Raw genomic sequence first — 15,930 nt, 5'->3', positions numbered from 1 at the left:
TCAGGTCCCTTTTAAATCTTGCCCTTCTCACATTAAACCTATGCCCTACAGTTTTGGACTCCTGTACCCTGGGAAAAAGACTTTGGCTATTCACCCTATCCATACCCTAATGATTTTATAAATCTCTATAAGGTCACCCCTCAGCGTCCAACACTCCAAAGAAAATAGCCTCAGCCTATTGAACCTGTCCATATAGTTCAAATTCTCTGATCCTGGCAACATCCTTGTAAATCTTTTCTGAACCCTTTCAAGTTTAACAACATTTTTCCTATAGCAGGGAGACCAGAATTGAATGCTGTATTCTAAAATGGCCCCACTAATATCCTGAACAACTTCAACATGATGTCCCAGCTCCTATAATCAATGCAGTGACCAATGAAGGCAAGCGTGCCAAGTGCCGCCTTCATCAGTCTGTCTACCTGCAACTCCACTTTCAAGGAACTATGCACCTGCACCCCTAGGTCTCTGTTTGGCAACACTCCCCAGGGCCCTACTATTAACTGTATAAGTCCTGACCTGGTTTGCCTTATCAAAATGCAACAGCTCACATTTACCGAAATTAAACTCCATCTGCCACCCCTCGGCCCATTGGCCCATCTGATCAAGGTCCCATTGTACTTTGAGATAACCTTCTTCACTGTCCACTATTACCAACAATTTTGGTGTCATCTGCAAACTTACTAACTATGCCTCCTATATTACCATCCAAATCATTCATATAAATGATGAAAAGCAGTGGACGCAGCATTGATCGTTGCAGCACACTGCTGGCACAGGCCTCTAGTCCTAAAACAATCGTCTACCAGCACACTATATGTCTCCTACCTTCAAGCGAATTTTGTATTCAACTGGCTAGCTCCCCCTAGTCGCTATGTGATCTAACCTTACTAACCAGTCTATCATGTGGAACCATGTCAAATGCCTTGCTTAAATCCATATAGAAAAGTTCCATCAGTCTGCCTTAATCAATCCTCTTTGTCACCTCTCCAAAAAAACTCAGTCAAGTTAGTGAGACGCAAATTCCCATGCACAAAGCCATGTTGACTATCTCTAATCAGTCCTTGCCTTTCCAAATGCATTTAAATCCTGTTCCTCAGAATCCCCTCCAACAATGTACCCACCACTGATGTCAGGCTCACTTTTCTAGTTCCCTGGCTTTTCTTTACCACCTTTCTTAAGTAAAGGCACTACGTTAGCCACTTTCCAGTCTTCAAGCTCCTCACCTACCCCTATCCTCTTCAGAAGTTGTATTTCCAGTACATTAAGCACTTTTTGCTGTAATTTTCCACGTTAATAAAGCAATAAGAGCACAAAAGATTAATAAGTATATTTTATCTATTTTACTATTTAAAAAAAGTCCCGTACTTCATGAAGCTATGGAATTTAATTTGTGGCCCCAAGCTCCATAGCTTGGAAGAATCTGAATTTTCTCAGGCAAAATATAAATCCACTTTCTGTAATTGAGACAGAATATAGCTGTGAATCAGATGCTAAATAATGAAGTTGTAATAAAGCAATTGTATCACCAGGCTGGACCAGGGTCATCCAACATATAAGGCCTCAATTTCTATCACGCCTGTGAACTAGTATTCAAGATATGTGTCCTATAAGCAGAGTGACAGATTCTGCAAGGAGCTGCTCATTTCAACACGGGCTGTTTCTCTCTCATTTGCCTACAGAGCTTTTCAGCAGCAAGTGTAGAAGCGAAATAGTCATAACTAGAGTAGGGAATAGTAAGATTGTGAGGCAGCACTCTGCCTGATCTCTGACTCATTAAGGTTGGCGGAAAGAGGTTACAAGGGAGAGGCTATGTACAGGGAGGAGCGGGGTGGAAGAAGTGACATGGGAGAGAGATTGCCTCAAGGGAAAGAAGTCGGGGGGGTGGTTGGGGAGCAGAATGAGATTTCAGGGAGGAGTTATCTGCTGCAGAGTACTTTGGAGAAATATTCCAAAACTGACATCTTAAACGACATTGACAAGTTGATGGAGCTGACAGATAGGTTTAACATGATGTTCATTGTAAAGAAATGCAAAATGATAGTATGAACTAAAAGGTGCTATTCTAAAGGATGTACGAGAGAGAGACCTGGGCAAGTAAGTCATCAAAGGTGACAGAACAGATAGAGCTGTTAAAGCATACTGTATTTTGCAGTTCCTTACTGAGGCATAGAATGAAAGAGCAAGGAAGTGAAAATAAACTTTTATAGTATACTGATTAGATACTGTGTAGAGTTCTGGGTGCCATATTATAGGATGTGAATGCATCGGTAAGACTACAAGAGAGGTGAATGAGAATGTTTCCAGGGTGTGACATTTTCTTTGAAGAAAGTTTGGAGAATTTGGGACTAGAATTTGGTATTCCTTGGAGAGGTGAAGGCTTAGGGGAAATTTGATAGAAGTTTTCAAAGTTGTGAAATATCTGGACAGACAGGGAGGAAAAAACTTGCTGCTTGTAACAGGTCAAAATCCTGGAACTACCTTCATTACAACTCTGGGTGTTTCGATATAAGAATAGTAATAGGATATTGATGCAAAGCAGTGAATTGGCCTGTTTTTTAAAATATGTGTATATGCTTACATGTGCTTTCAGGTCAAAAAAACTATCGCTGTGAAATGTGTGACAAGTCTTTCACTCAGAAGGCTCACCTGGCCTCTCACATGATAATCCACACAGGAGAGAAGAACCTGAAATGTGATTATTGTGAGAAAATGTTCATGCGGCGACAGGATCTTCGGCAGCACATGTTGACCCATACGCAGTAAGTCATCCACTAGCTGTTTTGGCTCCTCCTTCTTATTAGTATTGAGTATTTGGTAAGTTTACTTGTAGAATCTATTGTGTCAATCCAATACAAACTGATACATACCGCATTAAATGTATCACCCCCTTTCAACATAGCTGTAAAAATGGAGCATTGTAAAAGCTGGCCAGTAGTGCAATATTTGTGCTTGAAAGTATCAAAGGTCATGTGGAAAAAAAATTGTGATTTGCAAAGTGACCATATTACAACGCAAATGCTTAACACTGCCCAGATAACTTGTTAAATACAGTCTCTATGCACGTAGTATCGATATGAAATGGGCCTCTTGCAGAACCATATTTCTAATTTAGTATTTCAACTGAACAATTTGAGTATGATACAAAATTAAAAATATTAAAATGTGATACATTAGTATTAATGGAAGGTTTAATGTAACTAGTCATCTTCTATTTAATGTGTTCTCCCTGACGTAATCATGCACACATTATTAACTAACCGCAGAGATAGTAAGAACTGCCGATGCTGGAGTCTGAGATAACACAGTGTGGAGCTGGAGGAACACAGCGGGCCAGGCAGCATCAGAGGAGCAGGAAAGTTGACGTTTTGGGTCGAGATCCTTCTTCAGAAAAAATGAAGAAGGGTCCCAACCCGAAACGTCAGCTTTCTTGCTCCTCTGATGCGGCAATAACTGACCGCAGCTGGATCAATTATCCATTGCTACATTTTAAGATGATCGCAAATCCGGTTACATTCACTAAACTCAATAACAACGATATAAATTAAAGGCTTTTAATAAGTGACATAAATAGCAAGAACCTTATCAATTTATACTCATAGTATTAGCAGTGTGGGACTGACTGTTGTCACTTCACTGGTTTTCCTGTGCCCCTACCAATAAGTCCACTTGTCAATCAATCAGCATTCTCCTGTCATACAGTATAAATGTTGCTTTCCCCTCTGGTATTTCTTGTGAATTGTCCTGATAGATGAAAAACTTCACATTCTCTTTTTTTCCAGAAATATCAAATGATTAGTTACATTTTCAATTATTTGCTAGAAAAAGGCTGGTGAATTGCTAATGTATTCCCTATATTTAAGAAGGGGAACATAATACAAGAAATAATATAAGCAGTCAGCTTAAAGCAGTGATGGAAAGAAATATAGAATCTTTACTAAAGGAGTAAACAGATGCACATCTGAAAAATTAGAAACATAGTACAGTCAGAATGGATTTCGGAAGAGAAAATCTTATTTTATCTACCTTATTGAACTGTTCGAGAAGATAATAAATAGTGGTCTTGTAGAAGCTGTCATTTATCTGGATTTTCAAAAGGCCTTGGTTAAGATGGCCCATCATAGGCTAATGAATAGAGTAACAGAATGGGGAGTAAGGGGACACGTGCCAGATTGAATTGCTGGATAGCTTCAAGAGTGCGAATAAAAGGTATTTATTAAGTGGTAGAAGGTGGGAAGTGATGCTTCACAAGGATCAGTGCTGGACTGACTACTGTCCCCAATTTATATTAAGGATTTGGACTTTCAATGAGAATGTCAAGTCGAGAAATGATGTTCAACATTAATGTGAGGTGGTATAGTTTGGTAGGAAGAATAGTAAGGTCACGTTATTTGGAAAGTAAAGGAACAAATGGATCTTGGGAAGTACAAATATATTAGTAACTAAAAATTGCACTGCAGATTAGCAAGAGCTTAGTAAAATAAAACAAACAAAATACAAGGCTTTATTTCTAGAAGGATGGAAATGAAAAGAAAAAATTGTGCTAAACCTGTATTGAACCTTGATTACACTATGTATTTGGGAACGCTGCTGTTATGGTTGCATTATTTTAAAAAAAGGATATAATGGCACTCAAGGGTACAAAGATTTGCAAAGGTGTTTTTTTTCTTGCTTTTTGATAGGATGTAGGTGTCATTAGCAAGGCCTTTCCAAGTTGCCCTTGAGAAGGGTGATGGGCTGCCTTCCTGAACCATCGCAGTCCATTTGGTGAATTTAGAGTGGAGTGTCTGATTTCTGGGCTGTATATTCTATTGTAATCGAAGTCTATTTAGCAGCAAGCAACAATGAATCTTGTTGCTCTAAGACTCTGGAGAAATTATCTTGCTCTTCCTTACACAGCCATGGGATCTTTCATGTGAACTCAACATGCAGACTTTATTTAACATGTTATCCAAAATATAACAATTGTGACTGAGCAATATTCCTTCAATACTGTACAGATGTCAGCCTAAATTTATGTGGTCAAATCACTGGAATGGTCTTGAACCAAATCCCTGACTCTGAGGCAAAAGTATGATGAGTCCGAACTGATACCATCATCTCAAAAACAGCAAATCAATGTCATCTGGTTTCTTGCCAAGAATGGGCCTGTGCAGCTTTGAATGCAATTAAAGCATTATTACTCATTCATGTAAGTTTGTGCCATAAATTGCAATGATGAAAAAAACTTTAGAAGTTAGCTGAAATTATATTGCTAAACTATTTTAGGCCATTGAAGATGATTAGGGGTTGGGGATCTGTGACTCTATTATTTAACCATACATGGTATCTACTAAAAGTGAGCATTGAATTTTAATTAACACTTCTCTAAAAGAATTGTATTTACATTTTTGTGCAGAGAGAGGCAAATCAAGTGTCCAAATTGTGACAAGCTCTTCTGGAGGACAACACACCTGAAGAAACATCTCAATTCACATGAAGGAAGGAGGGATTTCATCTGTGAGAAGTGCTCAAAGGCATACTTAACAAAGTATCACTTAACTAGACATTTAAAGATCTGCAAAGGTTCCAAGACATGCCTGCCTATGCAAGATCTGGAGGAAGAGGATGAGGATGAGGATGTAGACAGTGAGGATGAAGAACTCTTACAGTCTGGTAGTGGGACCTGTCAGTTGAACAATGACAATTACACCACAGAAGATGATGGTCAGTAGGAGTTGCAAAATGTTTCAGATGTGACTGAAAAGTTGGCTGTCCTATTGGGTAAGAACATCTTTGTGGATTGAATGCACAGTTTTCAATAGTCTCATTAATAACATGCAAATGGATTCGTTAGAAGATCACAGCAGCTCCCTGAACCAACTATACCAATTGCAGAAGTGTAAACAATGGAGCACAGAACAGTGACGCAGCATTAAAATGAGTATCAGGGACATGAATCTGATACATGCTGAATATGAAGATTATATGTCTTAATTCTAAAATGGTGAATTCCCACTCAGGCTCAGTTTAAACATGCAGATTTTATAATGTATGAATCCAGAGGTGTATCTTTTCATTTCTATAAAATCATAGAAGTATCTTGGAGATTGACCAGCAACATGATTATTAACCAGAGCTGATGTGAACTTTAGGAACTTGTCACATTAACACTCACTAACTTGAATTGCTGCTCTGGGAGAAGAAGCCTAACTCCTTGCTGCCCACAATTAGTGATTATCAAGGATCGGTGAAGAGTTTGGTTAACATGCAAAATAAATTGATGCACTTTTAACCTGAGTTCAAAGTGTGCATTCAAGTAAAAACAGTACATTTTAAATCTTTTACTGGACAATGCTTAGTCCAGTGTGAATCAAACTTGTGGGAGAACAAGTGTACACCTATTAAATATCAGTATTCAGCTGGTATCTTCTAAAGGACCTGATTACCTAGGTTAAAATTTTAGAAGTTAGCTGTTTTAAGGTGAAAAGTTTTCAGTATGCATGCTGGAAGATAATTGACTTTTTATGGCAAGTGAGATAATTCACTTTTTGCTAACTAGAAATGAACAGTGAAAGCAAAGCTCAAGAAGGCTGAGCTTTCTCTCAAACTTGTGTTGCTGCCTCACACCAATGTAGTTCTTGTGACTCTCCAATAGCTTATGAAAAAAGATATGCAGGTAGGTAACAGGCAAGGTGACTTTTGGCCAAAATGACAATGCTGAACTATGTTTAGCTATAATATATTACTAAAAGATGTACAATATATTTTCCTTATGTTCCATTCAAACTAATATTAAAAAGATGGATTGAAAGTGTAGCGTTTTTATCTTAAAGACAAGAGATATAACCTAGTATTTCAAATTTAAGAAATCGATCTGTAGAAATCTATTCACAACAAAAGCCAAATCAATCACTCAGATTTGATACTAGAAGACCTTTATTCCATATATTCCTTGTTGAACTGTCTACTCAACTGAAGTTATTAACCATGTAGGGAATTGTACAAGGAATGAGTTTGAGACTTGAACAAATCCTTTTAGCAGTGGACTTAATACAAATTGAACTGGTGTAAAATATGGTGATTAATATCTGTAGCCACCATTCCCTTTCTCTCTTTCTTCCCCATACAGGCAATCACAGCATTTATCAGAATTCTGGCACTGTGCATTGATTTGCTTGACTGTACAAAGGCACAAACATTTGGATAGAAGAAATTGCACAACAGATAACTGACCAAATAATATTTATTTCAATTTAATTTACAATAAGTTGTTTTTTCCAAGTATCAGATGAACATTCCCAGAAATGCCCACAAAGGAAACACTGTGGAACAAAGGTACAACACTATTGTTTAGCATCCAGGTATTTTTAAAATGAACAAGTATTTACAAGAAAAATGTTGCCTAATGATTCAACAGTGAAGTGAAACACAGTATGTGCATGCAGACCAGAAAGATTCAGGGTTTGATTCTTAGCATGACTATCAGCTCAGTGCCATGTTTTCTATATGGTGAACCTAGGAGGAAATTAAAAGTCAAAACAAGAAAAATCAGATTGGCAGCAACTCTGCTCGATGCAAATTTTGGGGTGAGGCTGATCAAAGTCAAATAGTCTTCAGTCACCATCTTAACTCAGACATGAAGAATGATCACTTGAGGGAGATACTGAAGACCTGCTGACTCCTATTGAACCGAAGCACTAAAATCAGTTACCACAAACAAGGTAGGCAATAAAAAAACAACACAATTAATAGCAGTAACTTACAAGTAGAAATGTCTCAACCTCCTTGGAATATTAACACACAAGGCCAGTTTCCAAGGCTGTATTTACATTTCTAATAAATGTGTTAAGCAATCTGGGTATTGTGCAGGAAAAGTGTTCAGGTGATAAGATCAACCATGATGTTACTTAACAATAGTAAGGGCTCAAAAACCTAATATTTCTTACATTAAGAGAAAAATCAGATTTTTGGGAAGGCAGGTTGAAGGAAACATCTGAGTAGGAAAAAGTACTATTGACAACAAAAGAGCACGGTTGGCTTAGCCAATGACAAGGATTCACATGGTCCTGTGTGAAAGTGTCTGTGCAAGGCAATAATTTAGCACAATTTCTCAAATCAGAATGATGTCTCCTAGATGCTTCTGACAATCTCTTTCCAAACTTTTGGTCGTCTGCCCTAATACCATCTAATGTGGTTTGGTATCAAATTTTGCTTCTAAACATTCCTGTGAAGTATGTTGGGCAATTTTATTGTGTTAAAGATACTACACAAACAACTCGAAGAAGTGTGGACTGTAGTTCCATGAAACTTACCATTTCAGCAAAGCTAGTTCAGATTATTCCTCAGCAATTGGAGGTATGCCCAGCTCCTCATCAGTCCATTTAGAAGGATCAGGATAAGGAAAGTGCCCCTTGTGTAAAATATTAACTGTTAGTTAATAGATAGGCCAGGAGATAAATAACTTAAATGACAATACATCCAGAAATATAAGGGTTAATATTTGTCACAGCATACTTAAATCTGCTGTACAAGAGAAATAATTAAAGATTATTAAAGGAAACCAAAAACAAACTCTGCTGCAGGTACTGAAACTAAAAATGTAATCTTTACTAAGGTTAAGCCTTTACAATGTAACTTTGCAGTGCATTCATTTAAATTTTCTTTAGATAACAGATTCAAATGTGTATTTTTATTTGTGTACACATTTAATTTGGTTAGTTTAAATGGATATTGGCCAAGATCTTCTGCTCTCTGGAAAGTTGAGACCAGGATGTACGCGGAAAGATGCACATTGGGACATCTCAAATTCCAACACACTGACTACCTGCTAATAGCATATGAGGTTTAAAATTTTCAATGGTCAACATCTGGAATCCTCCAAAAATGTCCCCAGTTCTTAAGTTACAGTTGGAGGCCTTGGAGTGTTCTGACTTATTGACCTTTATAGTTAGTCATGAAAAGGTAATGGAGTTCAAAAGCCCCATAACTCCTGGCTAACTACAAATCTGGAAAATCCATCAGAAATCCAGCCAGAAAAATCCCAGGAAGTTAAATGGGACAAACTTTTGTCTAACCTTGTTTAAAAATAAGGATTTCAATCAGGATTGGAAAAATTTCCACAAAACGTTCAAATGGGCTAGTGTTCAGTCAGAACTCTTTGAGCACTCATTTACTTCCTTAATAAGGCATCTTATTCCTGTACTTACAGTAGTTTTGAGCCACTTGAGCCCAACTCTGACTCAATCATAGCATTAGGAGTTAAGAGGTAGGATCAAAATGAATTTTCACATCTACCAAAAGGTAATCAGTTTGTTAATTTCTGCATTATAATCTGCTAAGAATACAAATACCATCATAACTAGGAAAGTCTGTTGAAGCTTATTGAACTTCACTGTCCATTTCCTATCTGGCACGGAGTATCAATTTTCCTATTGCTCCTGTGTATGCTGACCTATACTTGTTCCTAGTCCAACAGTGACTTCTAAAAAATTTCATAATTGTTTACAAATTCCTCAATGACTTTGCCCCCTCTCTATTTCTGTAGCTCGTCCATTCTCACAAACCTATAAAGATTTCTCCACTCCTCCATTCTGGCCTCTTGTTTCTTTCTGACTTTAACCTCCCCACTTTTGGCAACCATATCCTCAGCTGCCTAAACCAAGGCGTTTCCTCCCTAAACCTGCTCCATAAAATCTATCTCATTGATCAAACTTTTGGTCATTCTTCTTATATGACTCAGGGTCAAATGCTGTTTGATACCATTGATGCCAAAGGAAAAACAGCTTCTCTTTGTTTAGACAATCTAAACCTTCACGATTTTAAACAATATCAAATCTCTTATCTTTCTCTGCTCCAAGAAAACCCCAGTTTTGCTAATCCAACCAAGTAATTAACATCTTCATTCCTAGAACTCTCCAAGTTCCTCACATCCTTCCTAAAGTGTGTGGATGCAGACAATTTAATACTGCAACTGCAGGTGAACTAGTGTCTTACATAGGTTTGGAACCACTTCCTGTCTTTTGTACTGTATGTCTCAATTTATACATCCCAAGGCCCGAAATGTTCTATTAACTGCTGTACTAATATTAAAAGGTTCCAAGGCACAGAATGTGCATAAACATCTGCTTTGAAATTTAAAATCATTTAGCTGTATTGTCACTCCTAATGTATACCTCAGCGTTTATGGTGCTTTCCTTCCACATTATTTCCAATTTAACAAATTAGGAACTCGTATGTCTTTGATTTTTCTTAAAATTGACAGAGATATTGCACTGAGAAGAATAACCAGGAAACACAATGGAAGTTCTAAAACTGGCAAAGTACATTTACTTATTTTTACAGAACTCTCTCTTAAACAAATGGTAAATTGACAGTGAATGTTAAAAGCAAAGCAAAACATGAATCTTCATTCCTTTTTAAAACCGTAAAATGAAGATCATAAGATGCTACAAGAAATGCTGGAGATTCATAAAGTACTCACAAGGACTGCATCAGGATCATGCCATAGGTGCCAGAAAATCCAGAACCACATGAAACCACTGAGAAACTCAGCCTCCAGTACTTGCTTCTTGGTCAATTGTGGATACTGTCGATATTGGGGCTCAATATGTGGCCCACCACCAGCTCTGGGAAAGAGGGGTTAAGATAAAAAATACATTAGAAAATGTGGCCAGACACATTAATATTGTCATGAATTTACAAATAGGGAGATTAATAAACCCTGATAAAATTGCCAAGGAAACGTCAAACTTCACTAAACCATTGGAGAACCTCAATGTCAACAAATGCAAAATCCCAAAACTAAACAGAGTTGTCAAGAATAAGAAGGACCATTGATTGTTTATATGTTTGAGACAATGGTTGGAAAGAATTGTTGGGCTTCGATTTTTAGGCCATTCAAACAATCTTTTTGGAACCTGTTACATCTGGAACATCTGTTCAATTCTGTCCTTCCTATCAAAAGAAAAATGTACAATTATTGGAGAGAATATAAAGGGACAGCTATAATGTTGATTCTTGAACAAAGGGAAAAGAAAGACAATCTATTCTGTTGCATTGTCTCTGGAGACGGACAGCGGGTGATGGAGGAAGGATTTTCAATAGAAGCCTTTATGATTTTCACAGGCATAGAAACTTTAAACGCAGATGTTGTGCCTGGCCCAGAATCTGACAGCAAGGTAGGCATACTTTAATGTTACTGGAATGGAAGGAAAGCGCGTGACATCTATGAAATGTCAGCAGAGGTAGTGAAACGTATCTACATAGTGTTTCTTTTAAAGCACCTGGACTCATTCATTTATAAAGTGGGCCAAAGCTATGAGTTCTAAAATTAGGGCAAGAAAATGGTCAAAGATTAGAAGGGCCAGTGGCTTCCAGTCATTGCTGAGTTACATTTCCTACAGCACAACAGTGATTACACTTCAAAAATGCCCAATTGACTGTGAAGCTCTTAGGGCTATCCTGACATTGTATAAAAATGTACAATTCTTTTGCAAGAAATTTTTCTAAAAAAACAGAATTTACTCAAAACTTGTACAAGTATGTTACAATATCAGTTCACACTTATGAAAACTGCAATATACCTCAATTTCCTTCAATACAGGTCAAAATATTGAGAGATCGCTGCAGTACCAATTCTAGTTATACCTATAATATAAACACCACATCTCAAAGTCACTGGTATAAATAGCCAGAAGGAATTTCCAAAAGTTCCAGCTCAATGGTGTACCATGACAGGAGGAGCTTACACAGTGAACTTCCCCAATGACCCATGCGGCAGGTGCCCCAAGCTTTTGGTCATTCTTCATTCATAGTCCTGAGACTTGGAGCTGTTCAAGTCTGCACTCAGCCATGGTCACCTCTTTGCATTGGAACAGCAATATGTTTCAGGCAGACTAAAGTGTGCCTAGAATTGATGATTCTCCAGTTGATGTTTGTTTCAATATGCAACAGACCATATAAACAGAGTGCCTTGTATTAAATATATGTTTAGACTTGCTCAGGGTGAACCTCAAAAGAAAGGACTGCATTTCTTTCCAGATCGTTTTGCAAAAGTACATTTATAAGAAGTTGGTGACATTGTCTTCCCTGCTACAGCTGCCAAGAAGATTGCACATTGTGTTATAGAATCATACAGCACGGAAACAGAACCTTTGGTCCAACTAGTCCATGCCAAACATAATCCCAAACTGAATTATTCCACCTGCCTGCTCCTGGCCCATATCCCTCCAAACCTTTCCAATTCATCTACTTATTCAAATGTCTTTTAAACATCGTAACAGTACCCACATCCATCATTTCCTCAGGAAGTTTATTCTACACACAAACCACCCTCTGTAAAAAAAAAAGCCCTTTTTTTCCCAAAATCTCTCTCCTGTTACCTTAAAAACATGTTCCCTAGTCTTGAAAACCCCATCCTAGGCAAAAGACACCTACCATTAACTCTATCTATACACTCACGATTTTATAAACTTCTATAAGGTCACCTCTCAACCTATGTTCCAGTGAAAAATTTCCTAGTCTATCCAGTCTTTCTCTATAATTCAAACGTTCCATACCCGGCAACATTCTGGTAAATATCTTCTGAACCCTCTTCAGCTTAATAATATCCTTTCTATAACTGGGTGACCAGAATTGGACACAGTATTCCAAAAGAGGTCTCGCCAGTGTCCTGTAAAACATCAACACAATTTCCCAACTCCTATGGCTCAAAGGACTGAGCAATGAAGGTTAAGTGTGCCAAACGCCTTTTTAACCACTGTCTTTTTGTGATGCATACTTCAAAGAATTATGTACCTGCAACCCTAGGTCCCTCTGTTCTACAACACTACCCAAAGCCCTACAATTGATTGTATAAGCCCTGCGCTTGTTTGTTGTACCAAAATGCAATACCTCACATTTATCCAGTTTGAACTCCATCTACCATTTTTCAGCCCATTGATCCATCTCATCAAGATCCCTTAAGTAATCTCGGAAAACCTTCACTGCCTACTATGCCACCAATTTGGTGTCATCTGCAAACTTATTAACCATACCTTCCATATTCTCATCCAAATCATTTATATAAGTGACAAACAAAAGAGCACCCAGGGCCTATCCCTGTGGAACACTACTGGTGACAGGCCTCCAGTACAAAAAGCAACTCTCCACTACCACTCTGATTCCTGTCATTAAGCCAATAATGTATCCAATTTTAGATAACAAGGTGTAGAGCTGGATGAACACAGCAGGCCAAGCAGCATCATAGGAGCAGGAAGGCTGACGTTTCGGGCCTAGATCCTTCATCAGAAATGGGGGAGGGGAAGGGGCTTCTGAAATAAATAGGGAGAGAGGGGGAGGTGGATAGAAGATGGATAGAGGAGACGATAGGTGGAGAGGGAACAGACAGGTCAAAGAGGCGGGGATAGAGCCAGTAAAGGTGAGTGTAGGTGGGGAGTTAGGGAGGGGATAGGTCAGGGGGCGGGATGAGGTTAGTCAGTAGGAGATGGGGGTGTGGCTTGAGGAGGGAGGAGGGGATAGGTGGGAGGAAGAACAGGTTAGGGAGGCAGGGACGAGCTGGGCTGGTTTTGGGATGCGGTAGGGGGAGGGGTGGATTTCACAAGCTTCAAAATCTCATTGATACCATTGGGCTGCAGGGTTCCCAAGCGGAATATGAGTTGCTGTTCCTGCAACCTTCGGGTGGCATCGTTGTGGCACTGCAGGAGGCCCAGGATGGACATGTCGTCTGAGGAATGGGAGGGGGAGTTGAAATGGTTCGCGACTGGAAGGTGCAGTTGTTTATTGCGAACCGAGCGTAGGTGTTCTGCAAAGCGGTCCCCAAGCCTCCGCTTGGTTCAAGGACCGCAACTTACCTCCCTCAGTGGTTGAGAATGCCCTCCACTGCGTCTCCCGCAACTCATCCCTCACACCCCGTCACCACAATAACAACCAAAAAAGAATCCCCCTCATCTACACGTACCACCCCACCAACCACCAACGCATCATCCTCCGACACTTCCGCCATCTGCAATCTGACCCCACTGCCAAAGACATTTTTCCCTCCCCACCCTTATCTGCTTTCCGGAGGGACCACTCTCTCCGTGACTCCCTTGTCCGCTCCACACTCCCCTCCAGCCCCACCACACCCGGCACTTTTCCCTGCAACCGCAGGAAGTGCTACACCTGCCCCCACACCTCCTCCCTCACCCCCATCCCAGGCCCCAAGAAGACTTTCCACATCAAGCAGATGTTCACCCGCACATCTGCTAATGTGGTATACTGCATCCGCTGTACCCGTTGTGGCCTCCTCTACATCGGGGAAACCAATCGGAGACTTGGGGACCGCTTTGCAGAACACCTACGCTCGGTTCGCAATAAACAACTGCACCTCCCAGTCGCTAACCATTTCAACTCCCCCTCCCATTCCTCAGACAACATGTCCATCCTGGGCCTCCTGCAGTGCCACAATGATGCCACCTGAAGGTTGCAGGAACAGCAACTCATATTCCGCTTGGGAACCCTGCAGCCCAATGGTATCAATGTGGATTTCACAAGCTTCAAAATCTCCCCTCCCCCTACCGCATCCCAAAACCAGCCCAGCTCGTCCCCGCCTCCCTAACTTGTTCTTCCTCCCACCTATCCCCTCCTCCCACCTCAAGCCACACCCCCACCTCCTACCTACTAACCTCATCCCGCCCCCTTGATCTGTCCGTCCTCCCTGGACTGACCTATCCCCTCCCTAACTCCCCACCTACACTCACCTTTACTGGCTCCATCCCCGCCTCTTTGACCTGTTTGTTTCCTCTCCACCTATCTTCTCCTCTATCCATCTTCTATCCACCTCCCCCTCTCTCCCTATTTATTTCAGAACCCCCTTCCCCTCCCCCATTTCTGATGAAGGGTCTAGGCCCGAAACGTCAGCCTTCCTGCTCCTATGATGCTGCTTGGCCTGCTGTGTTCATCCAGCTCTACACCTTGTTATCTCATTCTCCAAGATCTGCAGTTCCTACTATCTCTGATACAATGTATCCAATTTTGTTGAGACTCCAACTGTGAATGAAGAAGCTGACCTTCTCACCATTAACCAAGCTCTATCTCGGGGCTTGTTTAAAACTTTTGGCAATAAGGTATTCTCCTAAATCATAGAATCCCTACAGTGTGGAAACAGGCCCTTCGGCCCAACAAGTCCACACCGAACCTTCAGAGCATCCCACCCATAACCTTCCTAATCTACACCTCCCTGAACACTACGGGCAATTTAGCATGGCCAATCCACCTAACCTGCACATCTTTGGACTGTGGGAGGAAACCGGAGCACCCGGAGGAAACCCACGCAGACACGGGGAGAATGTGCAAACTCCACAGACAGTCGCCCAAGGCTGAGAATCGAGCCCGGGTCCCTGGCCCGCTGAGACAGCAGTGCTAACCACTGTGCCACCGTGCCGCCCCATGACTTTGCTAGTCTCCCTAGAAAACTATTCAAAACGATCTAGTTTTTTTTTGTTTTCTGCAAGATTACAAAAATGTTTTATGCAGCCCCTACTGACGTTTGGTCAGCAGAATTTCTCCACGAAAACAGGTGGACAGCACGGTGCAACTGAACGAAACGTCCCGCGGCAATATCCTTCACAATACACAGTAAACTTCAACAGATGAGGATCCTTCATCATAGTATTCTGAGAACCTGCATCACTTTCAAACTGCTGCACAAAAGGTGCTCATCTGTACATGAATCGCCCATCTCTCCACGTTCTCTCTACCCCTCCTCCCACTAACAATGGTCACAGCGTGAGTTTGTTTAATTATCTCATTAATGAAACAGCTCTCACCTCCTGACCGAGGGCTTCCCTGGACTCCGGCCTTTTAGGAACCGGGATCCGTTCCTCAGCGACGTCCTGAGTGTCCTGACCCAGAACATGGCGCCTTCTGTCTCAAGGTACAACGTTTCCACCCTCCAACAATCTCTACACTCAT

At 40.5% G+C, this 15,930-nt stretch overlaps 2 protein-coding genes across 5 annotated transcripts in view; one reads left to right on the top strand and one right to left on the bottom strand.

Moving 5' to 3' along the window:
* prdm4 (PR domain containing 4) overlaps nt 1-7,223 on the top strand; it is a 24,278-nt gene extending 17,055 nt beyond the window's left edge. For 2 of the 4 annotated variants that reach the window (XM_048607449.1, XM_048607451.1), the window contains exons 11-12: nt 2,591-2,759; nt 5,396-6,790. In XM_048607449.1, coding sequence (XP_048463406.1) covers nt 2,591-2,759; nt 5,396-5,711 — 485 coding nt within the window. In that variant the 3' untranslated portion in view covers nt 5,712-6,790. Of the gene's footprint in view, nt 1-2,590; nt 2,760-4,997; nt 5,189-5,395; nt 6,791-7,108 lie in introns of those variants that run through there. The other 2 variants (XR_007264036.1, XM_048607450.1) reach the window with 2 other exon arrangements.
* On the bottom strand, nt 7,205-15,930 carry ndufb2 (NADH:ubiquinone oxidoreductase subunit B2). The gene is given in 5 exon segments (XM_020511526.2): nt 7,205-7,301; nt 8,292-8,389; nt 10,460-10,604; nt 15,786-15,897; nt 15,900-15,930. Coding segments are annotated over 4 exon segments (363 nt in total). The 3' UTR covers nt 7,205-7,301; nt 8,292-8,314.

This window comes from Rhincodon typus, chromosome 18 (genome assembly GCF_021869965.1).
Source record: "Rhincodon typus isolate 14 chromosome 18, sRhiTyp1.1, whole genome shotgun sequence".
NCBI lineage: Eukaryota > Metazoa > Chordata > Chondrichthyes > Orectolobiformes > Rhincodontidae > Rhincodon > Rhincodon typus.
The sequence above is the reverse complement of the archived record's forward strand: the minus strand, read 5'-3'. Positions and strand labels throughout refer to the sequence as shown.